Genomic DNA, 16,827 nt, shown 5'->3' with positions numbered 1-16,827 from the left:
AAATCTTATATTCCAGATCCTTGTGCATATTTTATTACCCGCAACGCTACCTTTACCATTTTTTATACCATTCCCACTTCTAGAGAGTCTTGGTACACAAACTAGGAAGCTTCTTTCTTAGTGAAAGATATTTGAGCTTCTGTGGAAAATAAATATAAAAACATAAAGAGGGGGCGCTTTTGTCTTTTTTGTTTTTGTTTTTGTAATTTCCCAACTTTTGCTCTCTCCAAATCCCTGATGCACTCCCAAAGTCCCAGAAGCAAAAATGGCAAAAAGACAGAATCAATTAAATTCCCCATAAATGCGAAATTAGCATGACCCACAAAAAAGTTTAGGTTATTGAGCCGTGGGCCAAATAGCGAATCATGTATTCTTCTACTTCTCTAACTCCGTTCTTCACGCCTTAAAAGAAAAATATATGAAAAAAGCAACTACATCATCTAATAGAGTAACAGAAGAACCCACGTGGTGCACTAAAAGGGACTACTACACTTACATGTTCTTGAAGCTGCATCAGAGTGGGATACATAATCAAATAACGATGCCCTGCTTTGCCCTTGGGAACAACATTAACCAGGGACCCCACAGTGTTAACGGCTACATAAACCACCACCATACGTACCGTTGCCGGAACCTGCGCAAGACCACATGAAGATGTCAGAAAAAACCAGGTCCGTCACAGAGACGGGAACTGTAGCAAATTAATGATGTTGTGTTTAGCGGGAAATATCATGCGGGTCCCATACCATGTCCTTATTCGTCCATCCACATGGAAAACTTGCTCCATTTGTCAAAAGACGTTGACTGAATGAGAGCTTGCAAGACAAAATAGGCAGCATCAAAATTCACACTTTATTCACTCCCTCATGTGGCCCCAAACAAAAAACAAAAAGAAGTAGCTACAAATCCAGAGCTTTTTTTTTTCCATTTTATCCGGAAGAATAAAAACAAAGAGCTACTGCTACTACAACTACAGTTACATTCAGAAATCGAATAATAATAACTAAAGTAATAAAGAAAGGTTACTGAAAAACAAAAATAATAAGAGTTGACCGGAAGAGTTATGCCGGAGAAGGTTGAGAGGTGGGATCGGCGGAGGATGGGATATCAGGACCAACACGGCAGCCTTCAAGCATGAAAACGACGTCGGACATGGTTGGCCTATCAAGAGGGTCAGGTGCTGTGCATAGCAATCCAACTTTCACACCCAGCAAGAACTCTTCCCACTCTGATGATTCTGGATCCAATTCTAGCAACCCGGGTTCCAATAGCTCTGTTATTTGACCTCTCTGTAGTTGTTTTTTCACCCACTTCACTATGTCTTCATCTTGGGTGAACATCACAGGACGCTTTCCTGTTAATAGTTCCAGCAATACAATGCCAAAACCATAGACATCAGACTCTTTGGTAACTTCACCAGTTAGGATTGCTTCTGGTGATATGTAACCCAAAGTGCCAACAGAGGTTGAAGTAGAGGCTTCACCTGGGTTGGCTATTGTTACACGTTCTAACCCAAAATCTGATAAATGAGCTTCGAAGTCTGCATCGAAGAGGACACTTTGTGGCTTCATATCGCCGTGAATCAATGAGGATTGGTGTAAGAAGGCTAACCCACGGGCAATTCCTAGTGCAATAAGGTGTCGCATTGGCCAATTTAGAACATGCCCATCTTGATGAGAAGCTTCTTGGAGGAGGGTTGCAAGGTTTCCATTAGGCATGTAATCATAGGCTAAGAGTCTCATGTCAGGAGGACCAGCATAGTAGCCTCTGAGAACGGTTAAGTTTCTGTGCTTGATCTTGCCTAGTGATTCAGCTTCTTTTCTAAAAATGTTCTCATCCAATGTTCCACCAGGGAGTCTTCGAATTGAGAGGACCATTCCATCATTGTACGAGGCCTTGAATACTAATCCAAACCTTGTTCTGCTCAACACATTCTCTTCGTCGAACTGTCTTGTTGCTTCAATTGTTTCAGCAAGTGTGGTTTTGGTGTTGAACATCACAAGTTTTGGTCCACCGTTCTCGCTGCTGGCACGACCTCCACTTGCTCCAGAACTGGCCCTGGCAGGACTCCTTTTCTTCTCCCCAGAAACACCTTGTTTAAGCCTCTTGCGCCATCTCAAAAGGCTGAAAATGTAAAAGCAGCAACACAATGCTAGTAACAAAGCTCCGGATGCAATGATAACAATCAACACAATCAGCCTCTTTCTGTCCTTGTTTTTCATATCATCACATTTGCTATCCAATGGTTTCCCACATAGATTCTTATTCTCTGCAAATGCAGCTGGGTTACTGAACCGAGATCCCAGTGTTTGCGGTATCTCACCTTCCAGGTTATTTTCTGAAACATTAAAGTACATTAAACTAGTGATCATGGAAAGATTGCTAGGAATTTCCCCACTAAAGTTGTTGGCAGAGAGATCCAGCAGTGTCAAGTTTGATAGATCTGACAATGACCCTGGTATGGAACCTGAAAGATGATTCTGATCCACTAATAAAGCTGTTAATGATGAACATTTGGAGATATCCTCAGGCAAATCCCCAGTCAAGTTGTTCCTACTCAAATCAAGCACTTTCAAACGAGCAAGGCGAGAGAGATCAGTCGGAATAACACCTGTCAAAGAGTTTGATCCAAGCTCAAGAATTTCAATGTCAGAGCAGTTTCCAATATCTGAGGGAATTACTCCAGTTATGTGATTATCAGATAATGAAAGAACAACCAGAGAATGAAGAAAACCATAGTTTTGAGGAATCTTCCCAGAAAATGCATTAGAACTGAGGTTCACATGCTGCAAGCTCATCAAACTGCTAAACCCTTCAGGTACATCCCCAGATAACTTGTTTTCCTGAAGAGCAATAACTTGGAGAGATGGTAACCCTGAAAGCTCAAATGGTAACTCTCCAGAAAGATTCTGTTTACTCAAATCAAGTGTAGTCAGCCTGAAAAGATTTCCCAAACTAGCAGGAATATTTCCAGAGAAGCCATTGCCACTCAGATTGAGAACCATTAATCTATTCAGCTTCCCAATACTAGCAGAAACTTGACCTGTAAACTTGTTTCCACTAAGGTCCAAGGTTGTCAAATTGCTCAACCCCATAATCATCTCAGGCATACTACCATTCAAGCTATTGCCTCTTAAACTCAAGGTTTCAAGAGATGAAAGATTACCAAACCTCACAGGAACCGAACCGGAGAAGTGGTTCCCGCCTAGAGACAGCACCTTCAGCCCTGTCATATCACCGAAAAGCGAAGGAACTTCGCCGGAAAATTCATTGCCTTCAAAATTAACAACTCTTAGGGACCCACATTTCTTGATTTCCACCGGAATGGTGCCGGAAAAGGAATTGTTAGCCATCTTCAACTCCTCCAACTTGGTAAGGTGTCCTATTTCTGGAGGAATCTCACCAGAAAGTGCATTGCTCGAAACATCAAGCACGGATAACGTACTCACAACGGTTAACCACAAGGGAAACTTCCCTTTAATGCGATTATTCTGAATATTCAAAACCTGAAGAACACTAAAACACGTGTTCTTCGTCTCAGGCTCAACAAAATCGGTGAAATCATTGAATCCAAGTTGAACAATCCTAAGCGACGTCGCGTAAAGTGAAACATTGCAGAAAATGGAAGCAGGAATAGAACCAGTAAGATTGTTCTGCGAGAGTGACAGTACCTGAAGCTTCGGAAGAGCTGAAATCGCCGACGGGATTACGCCGCCGAGAGCATTTCCTTCTACGCTGAGATGTACGAGCGAAGAGCAGTTAGCGAGCGCCGAAGGAAGAGTTCCTTCAAGAAGATTGTGGTCAAGCCAGAGATACTGCAGCTGTTGAAGCTCCCCGAACCTCGCCGGAATTTCACCGGAAATTTGATTGTACGACAGGTTGATTAGCTGAAGCTGAGAGAGATTCGCTATGATGCTCGGAATATCGCCGGAGAATGCGTTCGACGAGAGATCAAGGTACTTCAGAGAAAGAGGAAGTTCGCCAGGTATTCCACCAGAGAGTTGGTTTTGCGCCACATTGAAAATCAAAAGACCGGTGAGGTTTCCGATCTCTGCCGGAAGGTTACCGGAAAATGAGTTATCCTGCAAGAACACATAGCGTAGGAGCGTACATTTGGAAAGTGACGAAGGAATTGTTCCATTGAAGAAATTTGAACGAAGACTTAACTTCCGAAGCATACGTAACTCAGAGAGACGGTCACTGAGTCTTCCAGCGAGTTGAAGGCGAGGCAAACGCAACTCAGTAACTCGGTTGTTATTACAGGCGACGCCGCGCCAGTCGCAAGGAGCCGCCGGCGACGACGGATCCCAGCCGGTGAGAGCTCCAAGAGGATCGTGAAGGTTGAGCTTGAAGGAAGTTAAGGCTTCAATATCAGAGACGGTTACGGCGCACGATAAGAAGGGTGCGCAGAGCAGAATGAGAATAAAAAGAGGAAGCATGGTTGCGTAAGAGAGAATAAGGAAAAGAAAGAAAGGTTAATAGAGATTAGAAGGTGGAGCGCACATTAGCAAGTTAGCGTATATTTGAGATAGGGAAAGCAACTTTCCGTTTCTGTGTGCAGGTGTAGTACAAGGTACGCTGAGAGAACCACACACACATACATAAACTCTCTCTCTCTCTTTTTCTGTATCTCTCATAAACATATAAAAACGCCAGTTCAGCTAAAATAATAATGAACGTGAAACGTAGTAACGTACTTGCCAAAACCTTTCTTCTCTCTTGATTTTGAATTCTGACTATTTTTTTATATTTATTTTCAGGCTTCTTAGTAGTAGCGCTTTCAACGAAGCACTTTTGAAATTAGTGATGTTTTGGTGGGACCTTTGAGGTTTATTCGCTTTTGTTTTTTCGGGTAAAGAAGGGGAAATTTATAATAGAGTAACTTCACACACTCTCGACCATCATGAGTGTTGTTTTTTTTGAAGATGATCTGATGAGAGATTCGGGTAAGTTTTATTTGAAGGTGTCTAAGTCAAGGTTGACTTGAATTTGACAATGTACTGACAAAAGTTCTTAGATGATCAAGTCAGTATAAAATTAGATGTAATGTTTGGGAATAATAAATGAAAGGAAGGGGTAAGTAAAAAGTAATAATGACTAAGTGATAAGTGATGAATATTTTGAGAGATTAAAATATTTCATGTTGGGGGAAATCCTCATTTATAGTGGTTGAGATGAATGACGTGGCTTATGAAGGATACTGTTGGCATGACTGACCATTCTAGCTTGTCGGAGTTGCTTTTCTTGTGTAAGGTGAATTTGGTAGGTCCGTACTCTGTATATAGTTGAATTGTAACTTTTGGTATGTCTGTTAGCTATATTTCAAACATGTTCTTTGTCGTGTTGGCTGGAGGATAGGTGAGATTGCAGTTGGTGTGACAGTACGTTATTGGAGTGTGTCATGCGGAAGTGGTCTCAAACCCGACCTAACAAGTCTATCATTGAGCCTATGAAATCCTTCAACTGGTCATGCCTGAGTCTTGATTCGTTGGGAGAGAAGACCACCCGAACAGGTGGGGCATGCAGATAACCCAGGGTGGAACAATATGTTTTTTCTGGGCCAAATACCTTGGCTATGCTTGGTTGAGATAAATATTTGATAATATGTGATGGAGGATTCACACATAATAAGTGGGAGAAGTATATATATATGTTTCATTATATAATATTTATGGAGCATTGTTGTCATAACTTGGACTCTAGAAATAAGAAATGGACTTATCTACCAAAAAACCTGGGAATGTGTTTGCCTTCAAAATATTGAATAATATATTAATAATAAAGTGTGGCTCCCCAACAATCTTATTCAAGCTCCACCACTAGTGAAGATGGCAAAGAGTGATTTATAACGCGAGCAGTGTTTCCATGTCTAAGTGATACTATATAGTAGGTCTCACCTAATTATGAGTTCAAATTTTAAAAATAATGAGAATAAGGTTGCGGGCATCTATTATTCCGATATCGGACTAAGTGAAAGTATATGGATTGAACTACCTTTATTTATTTAGATAGTTATATATTCTCCATCAACTATTGTTTTTTTTCTATTTTTACTTGTTTGGCACTTTATGCTTTCACCCCATGATTTTGGCTGGTTGTTGGGTGTTTTTTTTCAATATAAAGTTGTGCATGGTTCATTCCCATTCAATTGAATGGTCAAATACATCACCTGAAGTTGAAAGAAAAAGGGCCCAAGTTTTTCACTGTTTTTAGGCTTTTTAATTTGTTTTAGCCATAAAGTTTGCGAGGGAAAGTACAGCAAAAGCTAAAATCCACAAGGGAGCAAATTGGATTAAGGTCAATCAATTTGGTGGACCACAAATCTGGTTGTACTCTAGTTGAAATTTTTGACAAGGAAGACACAATCCATTTGCCAAAATTTCAAAGCAATGCAGTGTTTTGAGATTATTTGGATCTTAGATTTCAAGAATCATTTTTGTAATCATTCAACTAGGCTTTGTTCCACTACTTTTATTAGTGCCAATTGATTCTGAGATGAAAATTTAACATGATATTAGATGTAGAGCCAAACTTCTCTCTATTTATAATGAGTTAAAAAATATCATTTAATTATGAAGCAAAGATAATCATTCGCATGATCCAAGATAAACATGTTAGAAAGTAAATCACACATTTGTTTTCTTAAGCATGACTTAAATATGTGTTTGTGTGCTACTCATCTCACTTTCAATTAGTTTTGAGAAGAAAACTTAATAATAATTATAATAAAAAAAATTAATGAGGATATTTATTTATGGATGGTGGAGGTTGTATTATAAAAATATCATAAATAAAAATTGAAATGGCTATTATGGTAAAGCTCCTTTAATATAGTGTAGACCCTAGAAAGGTATTGCTTTCGAGAGCACATTTTTTATTACAAGTTGTGTACTACTTTATGTACTATTTTATTTTCATTGATAAAAAAATATAAACTTAATTTATATTTAATTCATGTTTTACTTTTCCGACAAATGAGAAACAAAAGATATAGGTAATTGAATATGGGTCCACCAAGCAATAAAGTGATCACAAATGTGCTAGTTGGTTTGAGTAGGAGTGACTGATAGAGTTGAGTGGGTGAGAAATAGAATTTGGCCTGCCTCAAATTAAAGCTCTAAAGATGTTTTAAGGAACTGTTCTAACATGAAGTCGTGAGTGGTAGAGGGTGCCATCTAATTAACTTGTAGTTAATGTGGACAGAGTAACAATGTGATTGGTGGGTCTAGATCATTCAATTTTACATTATAATATGTTTGTCTTTGACTCTTTGTGATTGAATTGAATGGTAGTAACAGGTAACATTTCTTCTTTTATTTGAAAACCAGTATCAACAGAGTCTCTCTTTCAGAAAAAATAATAATAAAGGTATTCTAAATTTATAATTACCATTAATTTTTTGCCTATTGCTAGTTGTGGACATTTAAAGGAATGAACCATCTTTTTTTAAGTTGTTTGTTTCGATTTTGGATGTTATATTCTATTTTCAGATCGTTTAACCAGAAGTGTATGTCTACATTATAGAAAGAAACCTATATGAAACTCACATTTGTTAAATTATGTGCAATATGATTCAATGTATGTATATGAAGGTATAAAAATTGTATTTTTTATAACCAAGAATATCTCTCACTTTATGGTTAATGAACTAATCTTTTTATGTGATTGTGCATCCCAACAAATATCATTCACCTTACACAACTAGAGTAATGTCTTTGTTTGTGAATGTGTTTAAATACCCTGATATGAAGCTAAAAATTTGTTTTCAATGTAAATAACCCAAGCACTCAAATGAACGCTGCAATAACTCCTAACTCTCTTAAATTTGAATCATGTATTTAGTGCGTTAGTTGTTAACACAGTCTAAAATGACACCATTCTATAAAAAGAACTCTCTGAAAAAGGAAGAGAAAATTTATTACTCCCTTCTATTTAATCTGGCACCAGTCACCACCATTAATATTGCAATATCAACTATAATTAGAAACAAACAAAAGAAATCATTCTGTTTCTCCAAAAGAATGTAAAATGAATTATTCATGCTATCATGTAATATGTAAATTGTGAAAAGATTAACAGTGGTAATATCAAATTCCCCGAAAAAAAGTGATCTAAAACTATTAAAATATATTGTATCAATGTAATTAATAATATATATAAATATATGAGATTGTATTATTGAGTTAGTTCTAACTCAAGTTATTAGTTTCTAAGAACAAAACGGTTAGTTGAAGTTAGTTAGTTTTGGTTAAGGCAAATTTAACTCCGACCATCTCCTTAAAAGCATTAGTAGACTCTGCAACAATGATTGCCCTCTATCTAACTTGGTCTATGACTCTTATATTAGTCCACATGCATGAGCAACTACAAAGACTTGAAAAGTAAAACCAACTTCACCTAACACTAGATTTTGGATAAATGTGAGTACATATAAGTAAGATTTCTTAAACACAAAAGGAAATACAATAAAGGATTAGTTCTAATGCCTATTAAGGAACTTAGCTCTAAAGAGGTTCTTGACTTGATGAACAAACGCAATGCATGATCCAATAGTGTAGCAAATGAGGGAAATAATGGTGAAGAACCCCAAGAAGCTAGAGATAAGTTTCAGTTAATGTGTATGTAGAGATTATCAAAATCACCATATTGCAACTGCAATTTCACTGTGTACTACAACTTTAAAATGTTGCACGTATTGAGCCAAAAATATAAATTTTTTTGTCCTACAAGGAGTATTTCCTCACCTTTGGGTAAGAAATTAATCTCTTATGGAATGTGTGGCCGTCCCTTCCAACAAGTGTCACTCATAGGAATTGAACCATTGACCTTTTGGTCATCTTGTGGATCTAACGGGACCTTACACCACTAGACCAACACATTAGAAAGTAAAATATAATTATTTGAAAACAATAAAATGAATAGTTAAAATTACAATTAGAATAATGCAGATAATAAGTCATATTTAACCATTCATGATATTTTACCAAGACAAAGTCTACAACAACATATGAACAAAACTATAGCCTTAAGATTCACATTCTTTACAAACCACTTTACAATAAAACAGCAATCAAGTTAGAAACAAACAAAAGAAACCAATTTGTTTCTAAAGGAGGAGGGTAATATCTATGTTATATATAGAGCCAAGTAAATTTTTACAATGGCCCTAAGCAATTTCCTAGATAGTAATCCAAGCTCACAACAAAATATTCTTCATACTTGCTGTCCAACCAAAATATTTTCTACTTATAGGCCTTGGGGCAAAGTTGAGTCCAAACATCTCCTTTAAAACTTGATGTGGCTCTACTAAATCAACCAGCTTTGCAACAATAGCTGCACTCTCTCTAACATGATCGATGTCTTTCGTGTCGGTCCATAAACGATGCGTCAACTGCAACCTTCTATGCTTTGAACTCAAACGAAGGCCCCATTTCAAGTATAGGTTCTCTCTTTCGGACTTAGATAGCCGCCTCAGAATTTGCTTGCTCAACATCTGCCTCTCTCTTCTCAGATTTTTCATGCTGTTTTCAAGTCAAATGCATTGAATATTTTTCATTATAACTCAATGATGTAAAACTGTAAGTTAAAACATATGTTAAATAATTAATAAAACCACATCGAATATTGAATATTAGCATTAGTATAGACCCGGGTTCAAAGCTGTGTCATGTCATCAAGTTATCTAACCATGAGTTTCATAATGATAAGAACATATATCTATATTATAGGGTTAATTGAAATGTTGCATATCTGATATATAACAAACATTATAGAGTTATTGTGAAACCGAGTCTATAAACGAACATTGCTAATACATGAAATGTTACCTTGACTCAGGGGTAAGGGTATGTCCACTTTCCACAATTTGATTGCCTTGGGAAAAAGTTTGCTTAATGTAGGATAGTCTTCTCAGCTCTACTTCCATGTAAATAGAATCTGATGGGTCCCCTTTGAATAGAAGGAAAAAGTAAGTCCTATGAATCAATGAAATGTTACAAGCATCCCATAGTTCAATGATCTCTCCTTGCAGCCTCTTAAATTCTGAAGGCCAGTCTGAGTGATTTTCGCCATCAGCTTGCATTGGATCCAACCCAACATCTTTGAAATTCTTTGTAGACATGATTGGATTCAATCCTGTCTCTGTAACCTGGTATTACAAACAACATTAAGAATCAGTGGCTTCATTGAGATAAAGCCTAATGTTCCGGAATTGATTGAATGAGAAAAAGGTGAAAGTGTACAATGCAATGCAGACTTGTATATTCAAGTAAAGCAAGTAAGGATGTTACTAATCCTAACTAGTTATATCTCTAATACTTGAACCTGTCATGCAAAATAACAACAAGAATCTATGGCTTATTATCCTTAATACAACTAGGCTCTTGGTATGTAAATGTGCTATTGTATCAGTAACATGGATGGTTTAGAAGAATTATAGAAATTAATCATAGAGCAATGGTTAAAAAATGGGAACTAGATCCAGTAACCGATATTTGGAATAAGACCAAGTTCAAGAGAGAAAGGAAAGAAGATGTTCAATAGAATATTACCTCATTGTCAGCCACTAAATTGAAACTTCCATTTTCCTTTGCATTTCCATTTGGACCATTGCTCTCAGTTTCCTTGTTAGTGGAGGATTCCGCAATCTGTGCACCACCAACAAAATTTATATAGCTATCCAATGACTTTCTCTCCACATTGGCATTATAATTTAGGGTATAAACCTTCCTTTGAAACCCCCCAGGTCTTATAGAGAAGTCTTTTTCATCCCCCATTTCGGGTGTGTTCTGCATTATTTCTTCCATATCAAACCAATCTGAGGATGAACTTTTCATGAGACTTCCTTTACAACTTCTACTTCTGCTCAACTTCAAGGTTTTACAACTAAATGAACTGTATCTTGACATCCAAGGAGAAATTGTTTCTGTTGAGGGAAGTGCAAAACCTTGGCGCGAGTGATCCAATTTTTTGTCTTCCTTCAATTCAGAAGGACTCAAATCCATATTTTTCTTGTCTCCATTATCAACTACAGTCAATCTGAAGTTAGCTGTATTAGAGTTAGTGTATGTATTTTTTGGGCTTAAATCTGCTTGGTTTGAGTGTGTATGTGTGTTTGCAATCATGTCTTCTGACTCAATGCATCTAACATCCTTACAATGTTCCCCTTCATGCTCATCATCGACACTTTTCTGATCCAAATCGTTACTTACAGCATCAGTGCTTGCAATGGATATCCCTGGAGAAGCAATCCTGATAGGGAGATTCTTTTCAAGGTCAGGCAGTTGGAACAAGTTCTCATCGGAACTAATACTGTGTCCATCTGAATATTGAGATGCATGAAACGACCTGATACTCTCCACACCATCACTTAATATATTTGGTTCATCCGATTGATTTTCGAAGTCCCATGTATTTCTCACACGTAATCTGGGATATTGAAGATCCATGCTTTCCTGGAGATGTGGCTGGAAGAGTAATTAGATTAAAAAAGAATATCACTTACTAATTTTTATGTTTAAGGGTAGGCATATATACTCACCACATCATCTTCAGCCACTTGGGCCATGTCCTTCATTTGAGATTGTGCCCGATCCAGCTTTAACATCAGCTCACGTACCTCTTTCTTTAACTGCATACATAACAAAGGGGTAACAACAGAGTTCATATTTGCAGCCATAAGAAACACTTGCTCAAAGGTAGCAGAGCTCCAATGTCCTCCTTCCTCATATATCACAACTCAGCTTGGCTAAATTAACTAGCGACTAGTTAGAATTCTGTTATGATTAATTGTAAATGGTTATTTTTAGCTGTTAGTTACGCATAGCTTTCAGGTTTAGTTAGTTAAATGCCACTTGTATGTCTATGAAGCTCCAGATTCTTTGAAATAGATTGAATGGGAGAATTCAGATTTCATATCTCTCAAATTCACTCTTCAATATCATACAATACATCAAGCGCATACTTGTGCTATGCACAGAATGTTATGTAGGATTTGATGTCTGTGAGATTTTAGTGCGTTTCCTAGATGTGATGTGATACATACAACAAACTGTATATTTTACCATTAAGAAAATGAACTTAATCACAAAATTTTCTCATTACCATCTCAATCTCGCGGTCTTTCTCTCTCAATAGTGCTGTAGAATCGGATATCGGGTGGGGTGTCGCTGAAATTCTCAATTCAGTTTCCAGTCTAGAAACCTCCTTTTGCAATTGCTTGACTAGTGCTTTATCAGACACCACTACATTGACTTGTGCACTAGTTGCCACTTCTTTAGCACAGCTTGCAAATAAAAGGGTGTTTCTGGTTTGTTCAACATGGCTCCGTGCCGGGCTCATTGTGCAGATGATTGCAGTTTTAGCATTGCCTCCTAATGAGGACTGTAATATGCGTGTTAGCTTTGAATCCCTGAAAGGAATATGTCCATTTCTCCCCTTGCTGCGACCAAATTCATCACATTGAGGTAAGAGTGAAATAAATATTTCCACAAAAAACAGTGTATAATATCTTTATGGCATCAAATATTGATTATAAAGAGTCATTCAGCAGATAAAGTACACTGTATGTGCAGATAAAGGAGTGCATATGAGTTTGAGGTTTTATATGGAAATCATTTTAGGATGGGTAAACTTGAATGAGTATGTAATGATGTTCTGGATTTTAGAATGTCCCAAATATTGAAACATGATCTTCACTAGCTAACCTGAGTTTGCGGATAACAGTTCCTAGAGTTAGTAAACTACGATTTATGTGGCAACCCTCTTTCAACCTCGTACCGGCTGAATTGGTTTGGGATACACGCTCACTTCCTGCAAGATCAACAAAATTCTGTACCAAAAAAATCATCAATTGATTTCCCGAAGTTGTTCTTTAACTTAATATATTGACACAGAGCATTTTCCTATGAAATGATCAAATTAGTCATACCACTGAAGCAGCAAGAGAGCTAGACTTGTCATTTCCATGGAATTCAAGTGCAGAACTTTCAATTGTCTGAAGAAGCACATTGTTTAGGATATGTAACGGAAAATGTACATTCTGTTCAAAGTGTTCATAATCCTCTAACAAAAACAGTAACATATAATACCAGTCTGAGAATCTGATGAGATCTGGAACTTGCGTCATTCATTGTTGTCTCCCCTATCTGTCTTTGATCTGCGAAAATACAATCAATTGACGGAAAATTGTGTAGTCAGTTCTAGCTGCGCATTTTTTTTGCAAATAGGAAAGAAAAAAAAAAGAAAAGAAATTTAATTAAGGCAACTCAGTTGAAGCCAGAATCATTCAAACCATCCTTACTTTCACAGAAAGCAATAAGTTCTGTTAAATGGTTCCTGTCTCTCACAGCTTCCTCGGTCAGTTTCTCAATGACTGTCCCTCTCTGTGAAATTGACAAACGTGTAAGTAAAATGAACATATACTAACTTTGTTGGAAAAATGAAGATATTTACCTCGGGATCATCAAGAAGTCTGAGTGGAGTTGAATCGGCACTAAGGAGGTCCCTCACAGATTCATTATAAATCTCAATTGCTGAAAACTTGGAAACAAATTCTCTTTCTGGGTGCTATAAAAAAGGCAAAACTTAATCAAAAAATGGTTTTGAGAAAGACACGATTTATGCAATTATGTGCAGAATTGATCATATTTCAGTACCTTTTCTATGTAGTTAAAAATGTCTGCTACGGCATACTCAGTTATACCACTCATGGTGTACGTCTTTCCGCTGCTTGTTTGTCCATATGCAAAAATGCTTGCTGATCAAAAAGAAAACCGAAGATCATAGAGGCCAGGAAAGAGAGCAAAAGAAAAGATGTTAATATAGGAGTTCCATGGACGCTAATGCTGATGAAGGAGAAATAGAAGCAAAGGAAAGAAACTTACAGTTGATGCCACTAACAACCGAAACCGCAACTTCCTTCGCTGCTGCTTCATAGACATGTCTTGTTGAGCAATCCCCCCTAAATACTCTGTCTACAGCCGAAAGGAATGCAAGGTAAATCAGAAGAGAGAAGCAAAATTTATCACTGTCCATGTATCTGACAGATAAAAGTTAACTAAGATCGTTGCAGAAAGGATTTAGTGACAAAACCAATGGACCAACTTCAACTTCATGTGTCGATATGACCAGATTTGTAACATAAACAAAAAATTATCTTCCAAGTAGAATGGTGAGAAAAATAACACACATCAAAATAACATCCGAAAGAGATATTGAACCGTTGATAGGTATAACCAAGATCAAGTATCATAAATTCCGACCTTACACTCCAAACATTCACTCTTTTCTTTCAAAAAAATAATAAGTCACCCATAAGGACAAATATATACACAATCCAGGGATGCATTATAAGAAGTAAATTAAATCAAATCAAAGCCATATATGGAATTGTAAGAAGTATTTTTCTTCATACCAAATGAATATGCTGTTGGATAGAGGGACCTATCAGAAGTTGAAAGGTTGTTCCTGCATATGATGGTAGTATCATTAATGCATTCCCAATCAGATACATCATTTCTTGCAAGCTCCTTATCATTCATAGGACGAAGACGAACGGACACGAGAATTCTCTCCTCATGGCCTTGTTGCATTGCTTCTTCTCCTCCAATAGAACCCATTTCTCAAACTCCTCCTCAAAACTTGTTTAAACTACAATTCCAAGATAATGAAAGATTTCACTTATTTGAATTCTGGGCATTCCTCAAAAAACCAACTTTGGTATTCACTTAATCTAGTACTACTTCTTTGGGTATTTTATTCATAAAGCTTGTGTCCTGTTGTTGGTATGGAACAAAAGTACCACTTAAGCTTTCAGCCCCCAATCATTATCTGCAGCAACAAACTAATCAAAGGTTACCATTTCATTCAGCAGAAAAATCAGATATTATTCTCTGCAATTGTATATTATATTCAGATATGTCAGATGAAGGAAATAAAAAAAATGTATTTGACTAAGATCAAAAGGTCCTATAATGATTAGAACAAAATGCAGTGATTTCTGTTTGTTTTTTTCTAATATGAAAACTTGGAGTTTTCTTCAATTGTCACCATCCAAAGGAATAGATAATCAAATTCTTCATTTCTGATGGAATATAGAAAAGTTTACAACTTTGTGAAGGGAAATTTACCAAATGTGATAAGGACTTGGGGACTCAATTTTTGAAGAAACATTCTTCACCCAACCTCATGTGGAAATAAATTGAGAGAAAGGGTGTGAAAATGCATTGTCAGAAGGGTTGGAGAAAATGAATGGATGCAATTCTCTCCCTATAAATCCTCTCATGTCTGTTATTATTTTGGTTACTTTTTCAGTTTTAATATAGCAAGTACAATATAATCCGACCAAAATCCAGCAGAAAATTAGATAAGAAAAAGTGCACATCTCCCGAGATTACCTGTCCCTAATGATATTTTATTCTCTGTTTCACGCCAATCATATATTGATAAGTGAATAAAAAATTTTAAAACAAAAAGTAATAAAATGAAGTACTATAATTGATTTATGACATGGAGTGAGACAGATTTGGGACATGTGATATCTCTTCTAATCCAAAAACATCGTTTATATAATTGTTTCTGATTGGTCAACTAATTTTTAATTAAAATAAAAAAAACAATTAACACATTGAGTATACTCGTGTGAAATAAACATCATGGATCATAAGAAAGGAAAATTCATATTTTCTTCCTAAACAAAATTTTAAGACCAAATTCTAGTAATTAGCATCATGGCCTTGCATATAGAAGATAGATATTTCATGTTAAAGGTTTCTTAAAGAAAAATATTTAACTTACCGGTACTTAATTATATTATGATATTTTTATATAAGTTAAATATAAAAATATTTTTTTAATTGTTAGTGTTATAAGACTTATTTAAAGGGTGTTAACTTATTTAAAGATAAAGTTTTCCCCTATTTAAGGTGTTAACTATTGACCTATTGAAAGAATTTATACACAAGACTTTTAAATGAGTTTTAATGTTAGATAAGGATTTTAAATAGTAAAATGTTCTTCGAATTTTTCTCAATGAATTAAATAATCGATACACATACTACTGCATCTTATATAGCATAAAACATGCCATGTTTTCACCCCTAGCATGCATCAATGAGACCCCAAAAAAACAAATCCTTAAACAAAAGGAAAAATTGGTGTGGAGAACACAATGTTGAAGTTCAAACCTCAAAGTCAAAAGAAATTAGAAAGAAAAAAGAAGAAAAATTCCTTCACCTCATACACTATAATCTCAAGTGGAAATGGTGATAATTGTGATGCAAAAACAGGCAAGAACAAATGAGGGCTTAAAAGGTAAAGAGAGAAAGCAGAAAAAGCTTCATATCTCGTTCATTCATTTTATTATTCTTTGTCTAAAGGGGAGTGTGAGCTTTTTAAATTGAGAGCATAGGTTATAACGTCACCCTCCTAATTTGTTTATTATTATATTGCATTCCTTAGTATATAGATAGAACTACCATGATTAAGCTATAGTAATAGTTCTATGAATATTTAATCACCTTTGAAATTAATGGGTTGAGGTATAGGAGGAGAAAATAGATTTTCAAAATAGTAAATTCTATTAATAATGTTTTAAATGGTGAAGTGATGCTGTGATTATTTTTTGATACCAAATAAACCTCTATTTATACTAATATTAGATTTCTAATTAAATAAGAAACATATTATAAAAGATAAAATAAAGTAATCTTAATCCTAAGAAATCTTCTTTAAATATTCTAAATAAATCTAAAAAATAATATCATAATAAATATATTATCTCTATATCTATACATAATCTAAATCACCTCAAATTACCAATCTACCCTG

General features: G+C 36.0%; 1 protein-coding gene and 1 pseudogene across 5 annotated transcripts; both read right to left on the bottom strand.

The window, feature by feature from the left end:
• Nucleotides 267-4,565, bottom strand: LOC109333151 (annotated as a pseudogene).
• Nucleotides 9,003-16,408, bottom strand: LOC109333280 (kinesin-like protein KIN-7F). Of its 5 annotated transcripts, none has more exons than XM_019568682.1 (14): nt 16,234-16,408; nt 14,414-14,829; nt 13,884-13,973; nt 13,656-13,756; nt 13,453-13,566; nt 13,301-13,382; nt 13,089-13,156; nt 12,929-12,994; nt 12,705-12,829; nt 12,103-12,439; nt 11,540-11,629; nt 10,551-11,465; nt 9,828-10,147; nt 9,003-9,521 (listed from the first exon to the last, which is right to left on the bottom strand). In XM_019568682.1, exons 2-14 carry the CDS (start codon nt 14,616-14,618, stop codon nt 9,197-9,199), a joined length of 2,838 nt encoding a protein of 945 aa, XP_019424227.1. In that variant the 5' UTR covers nt 14,619-14,829; nt 16,234-16,408; the 3' UTR covers nt 9,003-9,196. The 5 variants fall into 5 exon arrangements, with proteins under 5 accessions (XP_019424227.1, XP_019424226.1, XP_019424225.1 ...); XM_019568681.1 differs by lacking the exon at nt 16,234-16,408 and adding an exon at nt 15,129-15,286 and having other exon boundaries at nt 14,414-14,842; XM_019568680.1 differs by lacking the exon at nt 16,234-16,408 and adding an exon at nt 15,129-15,286.

This window comes from Lupinus angustifolius, chromosome LG18 (assembly GCF_001865875.1).
Source record: "Lupinus angustifolius cultivar Tanjil chromosome LG18, LupAngTanjil_v1.0, whole genome shotgun sequence".
Classification (NCBI taxonomy): Eukaryota; Viridiplantae; Streptophyta; class Magnoliopsida; order Fabales; family Fabaceae; genus Lupinus; species Lupinus angustifolius.
The sequence above is the reverse complement of the archived record's forward strand: the minus strand, read 5'-3'. Positions and strand labels throughout refer to the sequence as shown.